The sequence below is a fragment of the Cheilinus undulatus genome, linkage group 12 (assembly GCF_018320785.1).
Source record: "Cheilinus undulatus linkage group 12, ASM1832078v1, whole genome shotgun sequence".
In the NCBI taxonomy this organism is placed as follows: domain Eukaryota; kingdom Metazoa; phylum Chordata; class Actinopteri; order Labriformes; family Labridae; genus Cheilinus; species Cheilinus undulatus.
Genome location: NC_054876.1, coordinates 6,931,851 through 6,947,712, shown reverse-complemented (window position 1 = coordinate 6,947,712; position 15,862 = coordinate 6,931,851). Strand labels below are relative to the sequence as shown.

The window sequence follows — 15,862 nt, the reverse complement described above, 5'->3', positions numbered from 1 at the left end:
AAATAGTATTTTGGACTTTATGCAGAAGTACAAGCAAACAGTGATTGGACTGTCTACAAATCAGAGATGGCTGTCTCAAACAGCAGTAAAACACTAACTGAGCAGCATGCTCTGAAATTATCAATGTGTCTTAAATATTACAATATCTTGGAATTTTTTTTCTCTTGACTTAAATGACAAAGTGAAACTTTTTCTGCTCTATATGCTGAATGTTGTTAAAATTATCTCTGAATGGGGAACCAGTTTTTCCTCACTTCTTACCATCTTTTAGACACAACTTCTCTGATTCTTTCTTGTTTTGTTTTGGTGCTTTAGGCTGCCAACATCCCACCCAGGCAGATACTTCACATATAAATCAGACTTTTGAGTAATTTCTAAGCCACGTTCAGCAAACAAGTCAGGATAAACATCCCATTTGAAGACATATTGCAAAAAAAAAGGCCTGAATTGCTCATAACTAGTGAATATATCTGCCCAAATGATGAGCAAATTTTAGGTGAGCATCTTAAAATGAGCTCCACACATTAAGCTAATCCTGTCTAGGGATTTATGGGGGCTGATGTTTACAGAAAGATGGACATTCACAGTGACACTCACACCTATAGACGATATAAATTCCCCTGTTAGTATAACAAGTGTGTCTTTGGACTGTGGAAGAAAGCTGGAGCACTGAAGGGAATCTCAGGATGCATACAGAGAACATGCTAACTGCAGTCGACATGCGTTGTTCGCTCAGGATTTTAATCAGGAACCTTCTCGCTGTAGCCACTGCATCACCTATCTGCCTTAAAATGAGATGTCGCTATCCTGTCAGTTAATAGCAACATTTTAAGACACTTTGCCAAAGTTCTGCGTGCTGCATTGTAAGATTGTTTTACCTATTAAAAGTAAACGAGGCCTGGTGTTTTATGCTAATATCTCAAAATGTTCGCCTTGGTTGAATGCGGCCTACATGAAGTGTAAAAGATATTTTTAAAGGCAGAATTTAGGCACAGATCTAATCAAATGAGTGGAGTTAAATGTATAGAAACACCCAATCATTGTTAAATGAATGATTGAGAGTCTTGTTGTGTCATTACTTCAACTCTAAAGCGGAGGTTGTCTACTGAAATCAAAATAGGACTGATGATTCCTTTTATGGCCAACCTTTTTTTGTGTACAGGTGAAGATTTGTAACACCTGCAAACGTAAAAACTGCCCACAAACTTAAAAACGCAATACAAATCTGCAGTAATGATCGCAATAAATTTCCCCACAAATGTAATGGCAATAGCCTACTGCACATGCAATGTAAATGTCTTTGTTTGTTGAAGCCTTTTTTTACAGCTGCCAGTGGTTTTAAATCATTTTAACCAAATTTCATCACATCAACAAATGTAGTCATGTTGACATGTGCTCGCCATGAAACAGGAAGTTTTTCCAGAGCCATATAACACCAGAGGAGTCATGAATCTTTGCACAAAATTTTTGAATGAGAATTGGTATAAATTTTGGAAAATAAAGAAAAATGGAAGTAATTTTACAGTTTGTAGATTGTTGAAAAAAGAACACCCTTTTTTCATGTGAACACATTCACAGGGTGAGGCTGTGTTGGCTCATCAAAGTTCGATTTCTCACCCTATTAAACATACAGTGTACAAACTTCCTGAGACCAATAAATGTGGAGTGGACAGGGTTTTTACGTCATTGTTATTGTTAAACAATAAAACTGGCTAGGTGAACAGTGTTTTTGTATGTCATATTTAACTTCCTCAGAGTGCTGTTTTGACACATTTTATTCCACTCGGCTAAGATTCATGGCTCTACCAGTGTTTTAAGACTACTTCCTGTTTAAGGCGAACAAAAAAAATTCCTGCGACTGCATGTTTTTTGATGTAACTTGAGCTTAAGCTGACTTGAACCAACTGGCAATGTAAAAAATAAAATCGACAACAATCAACAATGACCACAAACATTCCCTTTTTGTGTTCATATTACAATTGAGGAAAATATCTTTAATTTTTAGAGGTTGGAGATTTTTACCTTCCCACAGACGTAATAAATCCCGGTATATGTAATAGGTTTGTGGGAAATTAATTTAATTTTTGTGATTATTTTGTTAAAAACTACAGATTTGTATTACATTTGTAGTTTATTGCATTCTGGGGCAGTCCTTTAATTCCCAGGTCCAACTGCAGATCAGGCAGGATTTTATACAGAATGGCTGATTTGGTTTTTTTTTGCACTTTTACTGCTTTGTAGCTCAGAGATGAGTTTAAGTAATCTATGGTGAAAGGGATTTACTCTGTGCAACCAGCTCCATGTGCCTTTTTGTATGGTGGTGTGGGTTTTCTCATCTTTGTAAAGATATTTATCCAATAAAGTTGAATAAAGATGCTTAAGTTTGAATGCTATCTGTTCTGGTCTGTTTAGTGTTTGAGAGACTGAAGCAGCCGTGTTAACTATGTAGTCATTTATTGTAGAATTGACCTGTTCAGATCACATGAGTATGTGGGTTAACCATTGAAGATCGTGGTGCTAATTATCTTTACCATACATATAACTCAAAGTAAATAGACAAAAAGAAGCTTACGTCCGTGATAGATGAACAAATTAGTGACTGATGCCAAAGTTATCAGTGAGTACAGCATACACAGCTACAATACAATAAAATTACATTGAGCATGAAGCCATCTTTGGTCTTCTTATCACTATAAACAAATACATAGAAATTTTGTATTGTATCAAAAATAGAAATTACATAGCCATATTGAAAGTAAATTCACATTTTTGACAAACGATATAAGGAGATTACCTAAGAGACATAATGAGGGATTACATTTTTAATCCTTGGCTTTAAGGACCCAATGGTTTCTGCCACTTTTTCAACATTCATGTGTTTTTTTTTTTGTTTTTTTTTTTGAAGATTTGCATCTATCAACATATCGCTGTCATCCGTCTGTATGTAACGGATAAAACAAAAAAAACAAAGACAGAAGAGATTGTCATTCTTAAAAACAAGCGTGTGCTTCGATCCTGGGCGTTGAAGGTTTGGTCAGGACTGACATTCGGTGGTGATGGAGCGGCCCTGACCGACAGACGAGTGTCCCTCTGCTCAAAGTGAGTCTGGTTGTGTCTTTAGTTTCCTGTTTGTGTCGCTCTCCTCCTCCTCTTCCTCCCGGTTCAGTTTTTCTGCTCTCAGAGGCACACATCATGAGCTGCAGACAAAGTGGACCTCTGCTCGGATAATAGGGAAGTGCTTTCAAAGTGTTGGATCCACTGTGAGGAGAGGAGAGGAAAATACGTGTAAGAATTTGGTAGAACATCATCAGGAAGCTTTCTTATAGATTCAAGGTTTTTTTTTGTTTGTTTTAGATGCTTGCTGGAATTCTTCCTCAAAGAGTCTGAACTTTAAAGAGTTGAGATCAGAATAGTAACCTGGCCACAACAGGATGAGTTTTGGCCTGATATGCATGACCCAATGTGAGGCTTGTCGCAACCAATCATTAGTAACCCTGGGTGCGGTCATGGGTGCTTTACCACAAGGTAAAGGTCCGCAGTTGCCTGGAGCCTTGTGCTAGGTGAGGATCACACATGAGATGCAAGTCTTTTGATGATTAAGATGTGCATTTTGAATGTAAATAAAGGACTAAAAGTGAATTAAACAGCATTACAGTAGACTTTAGTGAGGACCTTTGGCTTCAAAAGAAAGGCTGAAACCCCTCAAAATATCTTCATATTAAGCAAGTTACAGTGCCTTTAAAAAAATATTATCCCCTTTTGATGTTTTACCATTTAAATGATTTTATAAATCAATCGTGGTCAAGATAATTTGGCTTTTGTTGATTTAAAAAAAAAAACAAAAAAAAAAAACATCTTTAATGTCAAAGTGAAAACAGGTTTCTACAAAGTAATTCCAAACATATAAGAAATGTCATGTAAAATAAGTGACTGCATAAATGTCCATCCCTATTAAAGTGACTGATCTCATTAAACAGAGGTCCAGTCAATTTATGCCATTAGTCTGTTTAGTGTAATAATTGTGTATAGTATAAAGACATCTACTAGTATGTCTGGAAGGTTCAGTCACTGGTCAATCACTATTCCTGGCTACCATTACACCATGAAGACAAAAGGACACTTTGAGCAACTCAGAGAAAAGGTTATTGAGAAGTTTAAGTCAAGGGATGGATACAGAAACATTTCCACAGCACTGAGCATCCCCCGGAGTTCAGTTGAATCCATCAACAAGAAATGGTCAGAATGTGTAAATCTGCCTGGATCAGGCCGTCCTCACAAACTGAGTGACCGTCAGGAAGGAGACTAGTGAGAGAGGCCACCAAGACACCTATGACCGCTCTGAAGGAGTTACAAGCGTCAGCAGCTGCATACAGACACTGCTGCCCAGGTTCTTCACCGGCCAGTCTGGACTAGAGTTTGCCAATAGGCATGTGGGATACTCCATGATCAAGTGGTCTGATGAGACCAAAATGAGGCTTTTTGGCAATGGGACCAGATGCTCATCACCAAAAACACACCATCCCTACTGTGATGCATGGTGGTGGCGGCATCATGCTGTGGGGAAGCTTCTCGGCAGCCAGCCCTGGGAGGCTTGTAAAGGTAGAGGGTAAAATGAATTCTGCAAAGATATAGGAAAATCCCAGAAGACAATCTTATTCAGTCTGCAGGAGAACTACGGCTTTGGAGAAGATAGACAATGACCTGAAGCACACAGAGAAAGCTACACAGAAATGTTTTAAAGAGAACAAGGGGAATGTTCTGGAGTGACCGAGTCAAAGCCCAGACCTAAATCCAATAGAGTATTTGTGGCTGGACATGGAAAAGCTGTTCACGCCTGATCTATTTGCAACCTGACAGAGCTTGAGCAGTTTTGTAAAGAAGAATGGAGTAAAATTTCAGTGTCCGGATGTGCAAGGCCGACTGAGACCTATCCACACAGACTCAGGGCTGTGATCGTAGCCAAAGGTGCATCTACTAAACACTGACTTGAAGGGTGTTAAAACTTAAGCAGTCACTTATTTTTATTATTATGTATTATCTTTTATTATTTAATTGACGTTACTTTGTAGAATTTTTTTCACTTTCACATTTAAGAGTATTTTTGGTCAAAAAAGTCAAACTACATTGACTATTATTAATTTATGAAACCAATCAAAGGGTAAAACATCTAAGGGGTAAAAAGTTTTTATAAGCACTGTGTAGTTCGGTAGATCCCTTTAGATGTACTGAACAAAAAAACGGTGAATTGTTGAAGTTAACGGCATACAATTGATGAAAATGTGTGGTTTTCAATAGAATAATGGAAATTGCACCAATAATGATTAGATATATTTTAATTTTTTTGTAAGTTCCACCCAGCCAAGAGATGTGTTAAAATATTCAAATGTGCTGAGTTTGAGTTATGATCCTCGTCTAAGAGCCGATGAGCAAGTGCTGCTGGGTATTTAAAATTAAGATTTTGAATATCCTGAAGTTATGTCTTTTCTAACTGAAGAGAGATAGGGTTAATTAAAAATATTTTGTTCATTCACTATAAATGCTTTTTAGCCAAACAGGGGAGGACCTCCAAACAACTAAACCAGCCACCCCTGACTTACAATCTTATTTACATTTAGAAATGTGAGCTTAAGAAACAAACAGGTGCAAAAAACACTTAGAGTATAGTAAGAGAGAATGGCAGAGAGAGAGAGAGATCTTATGAATATTACCTGTAACTTGATTATTTAAATCATTAAAGTAGTGTGTGTAAACTTTTTATAAACTTTTAATAAATTTTTTATGTAAATTTGTTTGACATGGACCTGAAAAAAGGTCTGTAAAATTTTGCAAAGAGACTTTAGTGATGTACTAACTGAACCAGAAACATCTTCAGAATAAAGAATTATAACTCAAAAAAATAACTGAATGTGCTTTTACTTTGAAATTCATTCTAGAAATAATATCCTGCTGTAGCTAACAATGCTAGCTGTGGCTAGCAAGTACACCGAAATGTTTTGTTCACTATTCACCAAAAAACATCAACACTTAGTGCACTTCTCAACTTTTTTTCTGTCAAGGCAACCTTTGAGACGTAGAAAATTCTCACGTCACCCCAGACAGAATATATTGACAAAAAAAATAACATTCTACATTAGGGCTGAATAATTTTGGAAAATAATCTAATTGCGATTTTTTCCCCCAATATTGCAACTGTGATTATTCCTTAACTTTCTTTTATTCCTAAACGAGGGTTGAATAATTTTTTAAAGTGTCTAATTCTGATGATTTTTTACTCGTATTGCAAATTGGACATGAATTACTGCATTGAAGGGTTTATGTCATTTTTATATTTAATTAGAAAAAGTACAAAAATGAAGAAGGTATAATTTTTTGGAACTTACTTTAACAAAAATTTTAGGTCAAAGAAATATTGCACCTTTGCGATTTGAAAATTGCAGCAGGCCATATTGCAATTTAATCTAATTTTTGATTAATTGCCCAGCCCTATTCTACATGCCTGTGACAGCTGGGAGATGCATGTAGTAATAGAATTAACCTCTAATGCCCTTTAATAAAACCACTAAAATGTCTTTAATAACAGAATGGGCATGTACACTTTAAAAAAACAAAAAAACAAAAACCGGTGTGATTCCTGTGCAGTGTTTACTGAAATAAGCCTTTTCATTCAATGACACTGACGCTGATATGATTTCAAGAAAAGGATATTTGAGACAATTTTACAAAACTAATGCTGCATATTCATGTCAACTATTGGTTAAATTTCAAGCATTGAGAAAGGCTGATTTGGCGTGTTCAGGTTCAACACTGTGGGCCCTCGCTGTGCACTTAAAGGGATGGTGTATTTGCTTTGTTTACCACCGTACAAACAAAAGGAGAGCAACATGGCATACGGTGTGTAATCATTTGGCCTTGATTATGCTGTTTTGATGATTGTGGGGGCTAAAATCCTAACAGACTAAATTAATCATTCAGCTCTATTTTGTTTTTATGTTTTCTCAGCGTATTACCCTGCAAATGTTGTTGTTTAAGTAGGAAAATTAATTTTAATGTCAAGTACAAGCAACATAAAAAGACTCGATTTTTATTTGTAGCTCACGTAGCTCGTAGTCTGGCAGGAGGCTGTTTCACTGTTGTTTATAAACCGCAAAATGGCACATGAAGCTTAAAATCCCTCAGTGTTATTTAGGATGCCCACATTTAAGTTCTACAAGTAAAAATTCATACTATTAAACATAAATTTAATATTAATAAATTAAAAATAGGGACAGATGATATTGGATTGTCCAATATGCCGATATTTACAAGCCTATTTTAGCTGATTATGCTATCGATACTTATGTATTTAAACTTTTTACCCAGAAAGCCTCTGTGTTTTTGTCACTATTTTGCATTAAGGGATTTGGCTACCGGTTACATGCTCTTGCATTGCAAAATAGTGACAAAAACACAGAGAATTTCTGAGTATAAAATAAAACAATTCAAAAATGTTTTGATGGGTACATAGAAACTGTACCCATCTGTTAAGCGATATAGCCCAGCTTCCTGGCTGGTACAGCTAGCGAGTCCTGAAATCACTGGAGGGTAATTCCACTACTACTGCAACGTACCTAATACTCAACTTAAAAAATACTGAAATATCCCTTTAAGGACTGAAAAAGAACAAAGTAAAGACGGCTTATTAGGGCTGATAGTCCTGCCTAAAACTCCACTAACTTGTTCATAGGTACTGCCGATATTTACAGCTGATATATCAGCAGTAAATATCTTTGTAAATTTTCACTTTTCACATTTTAACTGTTTTGCTCATACTGATATTGTGCTGATAATATTGTGCAGCCCAATTACAAAGTGTACTATGAATGAATATGAATATTTTAGATATGATTACCATGATCATATTGAAAACGTTACAGCAGCTCCATGATGTGATTACGCTCAAGAAAAACTTTCAGGGTCTCATCTAAACAGCAGGTAGCCTACCTTTGACTTGTTTTGCTTTGTTAGAAAATGGCTGCATGAGAGACCTCAATTCAAAAGAGGTAGAACTGAGAAGAAGGAGTAGGAATCACTAGTTGCCCCATGATACGATTTTAAACGTAATAAAATACAGAGTATTGTGATACCATATATTGCTATCTCTGCTTTTTTTTCATCTGTTTAGCTGATTTAGCATTAGCCTTGCCTTCATTTCTATGGTATTATTTTAGTATTTTATTTTCACGTGGCACTCCTTGCAAACCCCATGTGTCATGTCCATGTTGCTCGTACCCTGCTTTCATTCCTAATGTCCTTTCCTGCTGCTGCCATACTGTTTGTACTCACTCACTCCTGCTGTATGACTGTCACCTCTGACAACCTCACTGGACAAAGGGCACAACAGCACCATCAAGTGAGTCAACTGATGCTATCTATCCAGTATCAGAGACTTCAGTTCATATTTAATTTGAAAAAAAAATCGATACTTGGCAGAAGATGCAATACGATATATCGCCGCCCAAAATATCACGATACTATGCTGTATCTTGTTGTTTCCCTCACCTCTATTGAGAAGGTGGTCAGAGAGGTGGGTAGCACTCGCTGTAAATGCCAAGTGTGGAGGAGTACCATGTTACAGAGGTGAGTTTGTGCGACTGAACATGAAATCAATAGCCGCCTCCATTAAAGATATACCCTGTTACAATTATAAAATAAAGATTTTCTTTAGGGGAAGGTTTGAAATGCTGTAAAACCGCAGCTTAAAAAATATCCCTCTAAAACACAGGAATGGTCCCATTTTAAATCAAAATAGATATTTCTAGTGATGATGCACCACTGATGGTGGCCTTGTGAACGGCCGGCAAGTTGTGCAGATTTAGTCGGGAATGCAGCCAAACAGACTGCAGCAGGGCGTCTCGCCCTGGTGGAATAATAGGCCAAGTATAACATGATGTGAAACCTCATGGAACAAAAACACTCTCACCACATATGTCCTCAACTATGATCTCCCTGCAACTGTAACTGCACAGCAGTTAGTTTGAAAACTTTATCACACTTCCCTCTATTTGAACAGTTGGCAAGAGAAATCAGCACATCAGATTCATCTGCTGTTGATGTGATCTCCTCTGTAAGAGCCCTGACACGACTGTTTATGCACAGAGGCAGCCGCTATCATGGTGTCAAAACAAAATACAACTTAATCAGTGGCTGTTAGCAAATAAGTCAAACAAAATGAAGTCTGATCCAATTTTCTGTACCAATGTCTTATTAGATCCAGGTACAGGGACCTTTTTTTTTTTTTTTTTTTTTTTTTTTTAAATGAGGACATAAAAGCGTGAGAGTGTAGCTTGATGCATAACTGATTGGCACACTAGCCAACTGTGCTGCAGAGGGGACAAGATGATATACAGATGATAATCTATGTAGAGAAAAACATGCATGTGAGCAAGATGTACACCAAGAGATAGGGCTGGGTGTTACTCCAGCATCTTACCAAGAATTAGGCAATGGGGTAGGGCTGGGGAATATGTGGCTTTAGATATAATATCACTGTATTTTTAAACAAGATAGATGATTAAACATCATTGTTTTTAGCAATATCATTTGTGGTGAGGTTGATTTAAGGAAAAAAAGTTTGCAGTCATTTAGTTCAGGCTAAAGAGGCCATGCTATTATTATTAGAAAAACTGTATCTTTGTGAAGTCATTTTAAATAAAATGTCATATTGTGGATTTCTGTACCCTCTATAGTAACAAAGGCAACAATAGAAATTAATTTTGGTCTCTGGCCTAGATTAGGTTAAAAATCCCAAAATTCAAACAAGTAACAACAAATAACAAAAAAACAAACATACAAACAAACAAACAAAAACATCTGTATCGGTCTGGGCCATGATTTTCCCAATCGGTGCATCACTAGGTAATTCAGTGCAAAAATTCTGCATACTGTATCTTTAAATGACTAACATAATCACATTAAGATTTTTACTTTAAAAAAATCAAGTTTTTCATTATCAGAAGTTGCTTTTTAACAAGTCAGAATACTGACTGCAGAAATCTTAGTTTTATATCTACTAGGGATGCATGATATCATTGCTCTGGTATCAGCAGATATTAGCTTAAAATGGCAAATATAGGTATCGGCAAAAAACAAAATTCCTGCCAATACTTACATCCGATATTTTCCAGTGTATTTCAGCATGTATCGACTGTAAATTTTTGTACTAATAAATGATTGAAATTTTAGGCTGAACCAACACACCTATGTCAGCTAAGGTCCTTTTCTTTATTCATCCTCATTCTTTAAAATGTTTTTAAGGACTAAAGCTTGTTTCCTTGGTCATCCTCAAGCATGTCCAAAAGGACTGAAATTTCTTGTTTGAAAAGCATATATAAATATCCATATCTATAAAGATATCGGCAAAAATGAATCTGTAAATATCGACATGTCGGATACTGGCAAAAATATATCTTATCAATATCTTGCATCCCTAATATTTACCTAATAAATAACATCATGGAGATTTCCACCAGACTTTCATCCTAAAAAAACTGTAGATAGCAGAACTTCATGGACTCACTGGCAGAGAGTTTGGCAATAGAATTCATGATGAAGTTGATTAATTAACAAGAAAACACTCTTAGACTCCTCAAACATTAAGCCACCTTTAATTTCATGGTATTGTCCTATAGACCTTCTACCTCCTATGGTGTTTCTGTATGAAGCCTTCATCAGGATGCTTGTTTTCACTTCCTGATGGAAGCTTCATGTAGAAACACATCAGAGTGTTTTTATTGTCCATGTGACCATGGTGTAAAGATAAAGACATTTTTATATGTAAAGAGAGGGCTTTGGAGTTTCTTCATGTTAAATCAGAGTCTTTTTAATCAAAAGTGACTGACAATATCTACATCTGCTCTTAATTTTTTTTGGGGGGGGGGCACAGAAAAGAGACATTTTTTTTATAAAGTGTCAAGCCTCAGAAAACAAAGAAAAACAGCTAACACTAAAAACAACACAGATTTGGTGAATTCTGCTGATTGGAGACCGTAAATTGCTGATAACAGTTTGTTTTGAGCTCCAAATCTGAAGCTAAACCCTATGATAAAATATTTAAACCATCTGAGATCCCCCTGCTGGCTTACCATTCACCACATGAGGATGGAGACGTCAAGGGTCGCTCTCCTTCTTTACCGTCACATCTCCGTCTCCGGCCAGGATGGTGGAGATCTCTCCCTGCATGAAGGCCCAAGGCACGGTGGATCCAGCCAGGGGACAGCGCTCTCCGCTGGGGCAGTACACCTCCCCACCCTGGCCCTGGCTGCGGATGAACCCTCGGGTACAGGGGAAGCAGAACTTGTGGTGCGGGACAGACGGACACTGGACGAAGTGGGTGTCCTCAAGGCGCTCTCTGCAGAGGGTGCAGCAGAGCAGTGTGCCCTGACCGCTGCTCGTGGACTCCCCGGCGCTGGTGTTACTGCTCTGCCCCGCCACGCTCAGACCTTGCCCTATGGCTGACTGAGAGGCTGAGGTGGAGGCAGTGGAGGGGCTGCTGCTGGTGGTGGGACGCCCTGCAGAGGAGGAGTGAGCTGTGGACATGCTGGGGCTGTCTCTGGCCATCTGACTGGAGCTCAGGCTGTCTGCGACACCCATCAGCGCTGAAATTGGCGAGGGCTGGCTGTGAAGACGGGGCGGACCTTCCTGAGGAGCGGCTATGCCAGGAAGGGGCTCCATGCCTGGGTAAGCACCTCGGGGCCACGGCTCTCTGCTGGGGTGATCGGGTCTCCCTTCACTCTCTCCGTTCTCTGAGCCTGGGGAAGCTTTGCGGCGTCTAGTTGTGCCTTTTGCGGGTCCAGGGCGTCCAGCAGCCGCCATAGGCATCCCTGGATCGGGCTGTGGGAGAACCTCTGGAATCGGCGGCTCTTTAAACATTCGAACACCTTCATTTAACAGCTCAGACAGCCCACGCCAGTCTCCTGAACCCTGCCTCTTCTCGTACTCCACATATCGAAGCCCAGAGTTCACCGCTTTACCCGCATCTTTGGCCGAGTCTCGAAACATCTGTCGGACCAGGTCTGGGACTCCTGAGAAGATCATCCCCGAGCCGGCAGGATACTCCACAAACACCTTCAGCTCAAACTCTGGAGTGCTGCTGGCATCAAAGGCCAGGACCCGGCCCACCAGGTTGTGGTCTTTCCTGAAGCGAACATTGAAGGGGACACAGCTGCTGAGAGCGACCAGGACATCCCGCACTGCTTTGGGACGGTTGGGCCAGCCTTCCACTCTGCTGCGGGCCACTTCGTTCAGTTCAGCCATCACCTCATTGTTCCTCCACACTGCAGGGTCTATACCCACCAGGGCTGAGGTGCTGGCACCCACACCCAGAGACACAGCCTGCCTCCTGCCAGCTTCACCCATAATGGGGCCAGCTGAAACTGCAATAGGAGTGGCCCCAGCCCTGGAGCCTGATAATGGGGCTAACAGACCATGTGGAGCTGCTACTAAGCCCTGGGCTATCAAAGCATGAGGTATGGTGCTGTGCAGACTAGGGACTGCCCCCACTACAGCCCTGCGGGTGTTCGGGCTCTGTCTGCTGCCCTCAGACAGAGCCACATCTTCAGCTCTGTGGAGCCCGTTAGGTAGGCGAGAAGACACCCCATACTCACCCCTCCCCCTCTCTAAACGCTCTGCATGCTGCCGCCCAGCTTCAATGGGCCCCGCAGAGCTGGGTTTGCCCTGCGGAGGACCAGGGGACCTGCCGTCTAAAACCCCGTGTGTGCTCTTCAGCTGCCGGGCCGTCTCGATGAGGAGCTCTATCCGGTCCGCGCCGTCGTAGTTGACACATCCTCGGCAGACTGCCTCGCTAAACTCCCACAGCATGGCCCAGGGCATCTTGGGCAGATCGCAGAGGTAGCACCATTGCCGTCTGGAGGAAGACTGCGAGGCGGAGGACATGTTGTTTACAGGCCCTCGACCAAACTTTCTTCGGAGGCCTACACGTAACGGTCAACGGTTTTCTGCTTTACCTCAATTCTCGGACCACTCTCGCGACATAACGCGCATTTTAACACGGAAATGAAACGAAAACTTGTCTCAGAACGCGGCTGTAGAGTACGGTTTTTTAAGTTAGCGACGTCTTCTTTCTCGATTTGTTCGTGTCGGTCTGTGTGGAAGGAAGTAAAATGTCATAAGACACCGGAAACACCTACGCGACCGAGCCAGAGAGCACTATGGGAGTTGTAGTGTTTTGCTCATGTGCTTCTTGACGTTACAAAATATGGCGTTAATCAGTAAATATTGTCTCTTAATATGGTGGAATACGTATCGAATACGTTTAATATACATATTTTCGTCTCACTTAAAAAAATGCAGTCAGTCTCTGGGCCATCCTAGAGAAATGTGCATTTTTCTGTCCCTGGTCTTTTTTTGTACTTGTACCTAAAACCACACAGTATTTGAACAATTATAGTTTCTTGAGTGAATAATTATGTAATTTTATTTTAACCAGTTACAAAGATGCCAAGCTAGAGACCACGAAAAAGTTTTTTTCTGCCATTCTCAAAACAATGATATGCGTGGCCGTCAGATATGAAACAAGTACAAAAAATGTGTTTAGTGGATTATTTCTTTGTTGTAATAATGGTTCTTGACAATAAATCATATACTGTTGTCAAGTTTGCCCGTTTCCCTTTAAAATGGTGCCACATTTGCAGAGGTGGGCAGTAGCTATTGCATTTACTTGAATTACTGTAATTGAGCAGCATTTTTTTGTATTGTACTTTTTTTGAGTATTTCGAAATCAGTACCTTTACTTAAGTAAATTCAAACCAAAGTAACTGTACTTTCCTTGAGTACTATACTCCTGTACTTTTTCCACCTCTGCACATTTGTAAAGAAAATGCATTTGTGGGATGAGCTGCAGAGAATGTGGGTTGCGCCCATGAAAAATTTGCTAAATCTTTTCTGCCATTGCCAACAGCTTATTCTGTCATCAACTCTTACATGTCATTGTTTGGTGGATTGAACTTTTGAAGTCTGAAGAAACAAGACATACATACATAAACAAATTGAAGACTCCAAGTCGAGATGCGTAGATATCCCTGTTGAATAAAGGATTTTTATTATACCAGAGTGCCTCGAAGTTCTGACTGCCATCTGTACTATGGACTGTTTCTGATAAGTTAATGGGCAAGTCATCGCTCCCTGCTTTATATTATATCTTTGCCCACTTATCCTGAAGACCACCTGATCCTGCCAACAAAGTTTGGGATACTTTTGACCCCATATAGCACTCACCCACCTTCTTTTCTAAGACATATTAAAAATTGGCAATTATATAAATAATCCGTGATGGATGTGAAAGTTAAAGCTAATTCAGAATTTTTGTGAACAAGAAGCTTTCGATTCTCTGTATTGTAGCTAGTTATTTATCTTCTTACTTTTAAAAGAGGAGTTGGATTATTTTCTGCCTTTGTTGTTGACTAAGCTGGTTTCATAAGTCCCGCCCCTTCTTGATATCGATTGGTCAGTGAGAGGTGACACTAAATGGTGCAATATTGTCCCGAAAGTCAAACTGTCTTCAAGAACTAAGAGTTCTGTGAGCAAAGCAACAGAAACCAGCTGATGTTAAGGGCATTTGTTCACTCAGGATGCTGTGCACTTAAAAAGCTATATTACATCTTTGAATTTGTGCATTTGAGATTTCTTTTGTCTTTTGTCAAGTTATTCTGATATATTTTCTCATATCAAATGTTTAATTTGGTTTTATTTGAGTGAGTCTGCCTTACCTGAGATCTTAACAAAGGTTTTATGATAGCTACCATTTGACCTTAGCTAGCAGCTGAAGGTAGGCTTAAATAAATGGCACTGCTTTCTAACTTTTAAGAAGTTTTTGATTGTTGACCAAACACCTGAAAACTTTCAACAAAATACTAAATGAAAAAAATACTCTGACCCACAAAAATCAGTTTTTTTCTCACCTTAATGGTTTATGTATGCAGCACCAAATCTCTACATGAGACGACATCCGACCAAATATTTGATATGAACATGAGAAAATGGGGCCCTGCAGTCAGGCTGTAATAAACAATGGAACGACCTATCCCAATTTCATGTACTGCTTGAACTCTTTAAGCCTTTCAGAAAGCAGTTCTTTAAACAGATGATAGTTTTATTTTGGACACCAGAGGGACATGGATAAAAAAGTTTCTGTTAGCATCAGAAACCGACCTTAGCTCGAGATAAGGTTTCCTCTACTTTAAAGAAAATTTAGTGTGCACTCGTGAAGTTCTGTGAAATATCTCGGTCTCACAGAATTTGCTGAAGATCATACGCTTATCATTTGAGACAGAAACTTTCTAGTGAATTCGCTCCATATGTCAGTGATAGTGAGAAACTGTCTAGTGTACATGTACAGCTTTACTACAGGGCCATGACAACTAGGGTAAAACTAAATAAAAAGCTGTAGCTTCGGTTAACAAATTCTTGCGCACTAGTGCAGACAAGAGTTTTCAATATGCTCCTGAGAATCACGCTTTTCTGTCTTTTTCTCTTTAGAGACTCTGTAGTGTAGTACTTTATGTGGAAGCATTTTCCTGTTCAGGAGATGGCTCCACTTCATTTACAATTTTGTCTAAAGGAATTCTGGGAAAAGGAGTCCAGGTTTTAGAGCTCATGTTGGTCAATTATGGAACCATTTGAAAGACAGTGGAATCTATCCCAATTTCTATTTATGACGTAAAACACCATCAGCATAAAAGTTAATTATTTAAGCAAAAGTTATTTTTTAATGCCTGAAACTTTCACAGTGGAATTACCATTATACCTGAAAGAAATCCTCAGGGATCTAAGGTAATGTGTTTCGTCCATAGTGGCCTAAAGTCCCTAA

General features: G+C 39.3%; 1 protein-coding gene across 1 annotated transcript; it reads right to left on the bottom strand.

Annotated features, from left to right (window-relative positions):
• Nucleotides 1–2,437: 2,437 nt before the first annotated feature.
• Nucleotides 2,438–13,181, bottom strand: LOC121518386 (interferon regulatory factor 2-binding protein 1-like). Its single transcript, XM_041800664.1, has 2 exons — nt 11,121–13,181; nt 2,438–3,258 (listed from the first exon to the last, which is right to left on the bottom strand). The coding sequence occupies exon 1, from the start codon at nt 12,928–12,930 to the stop codon at nt 11,146–11,148; it is 1,785 nt and encodes a 594-aa protein (XP_041656598.1). The 5' UTR covers nt 12,931–13,181; the 3' UTR covers nt 2,438–3,258; nt 11,121–11,145.
• Nucleotides 13,182–15,862: the final 2,681 nt, after the last annotated feature.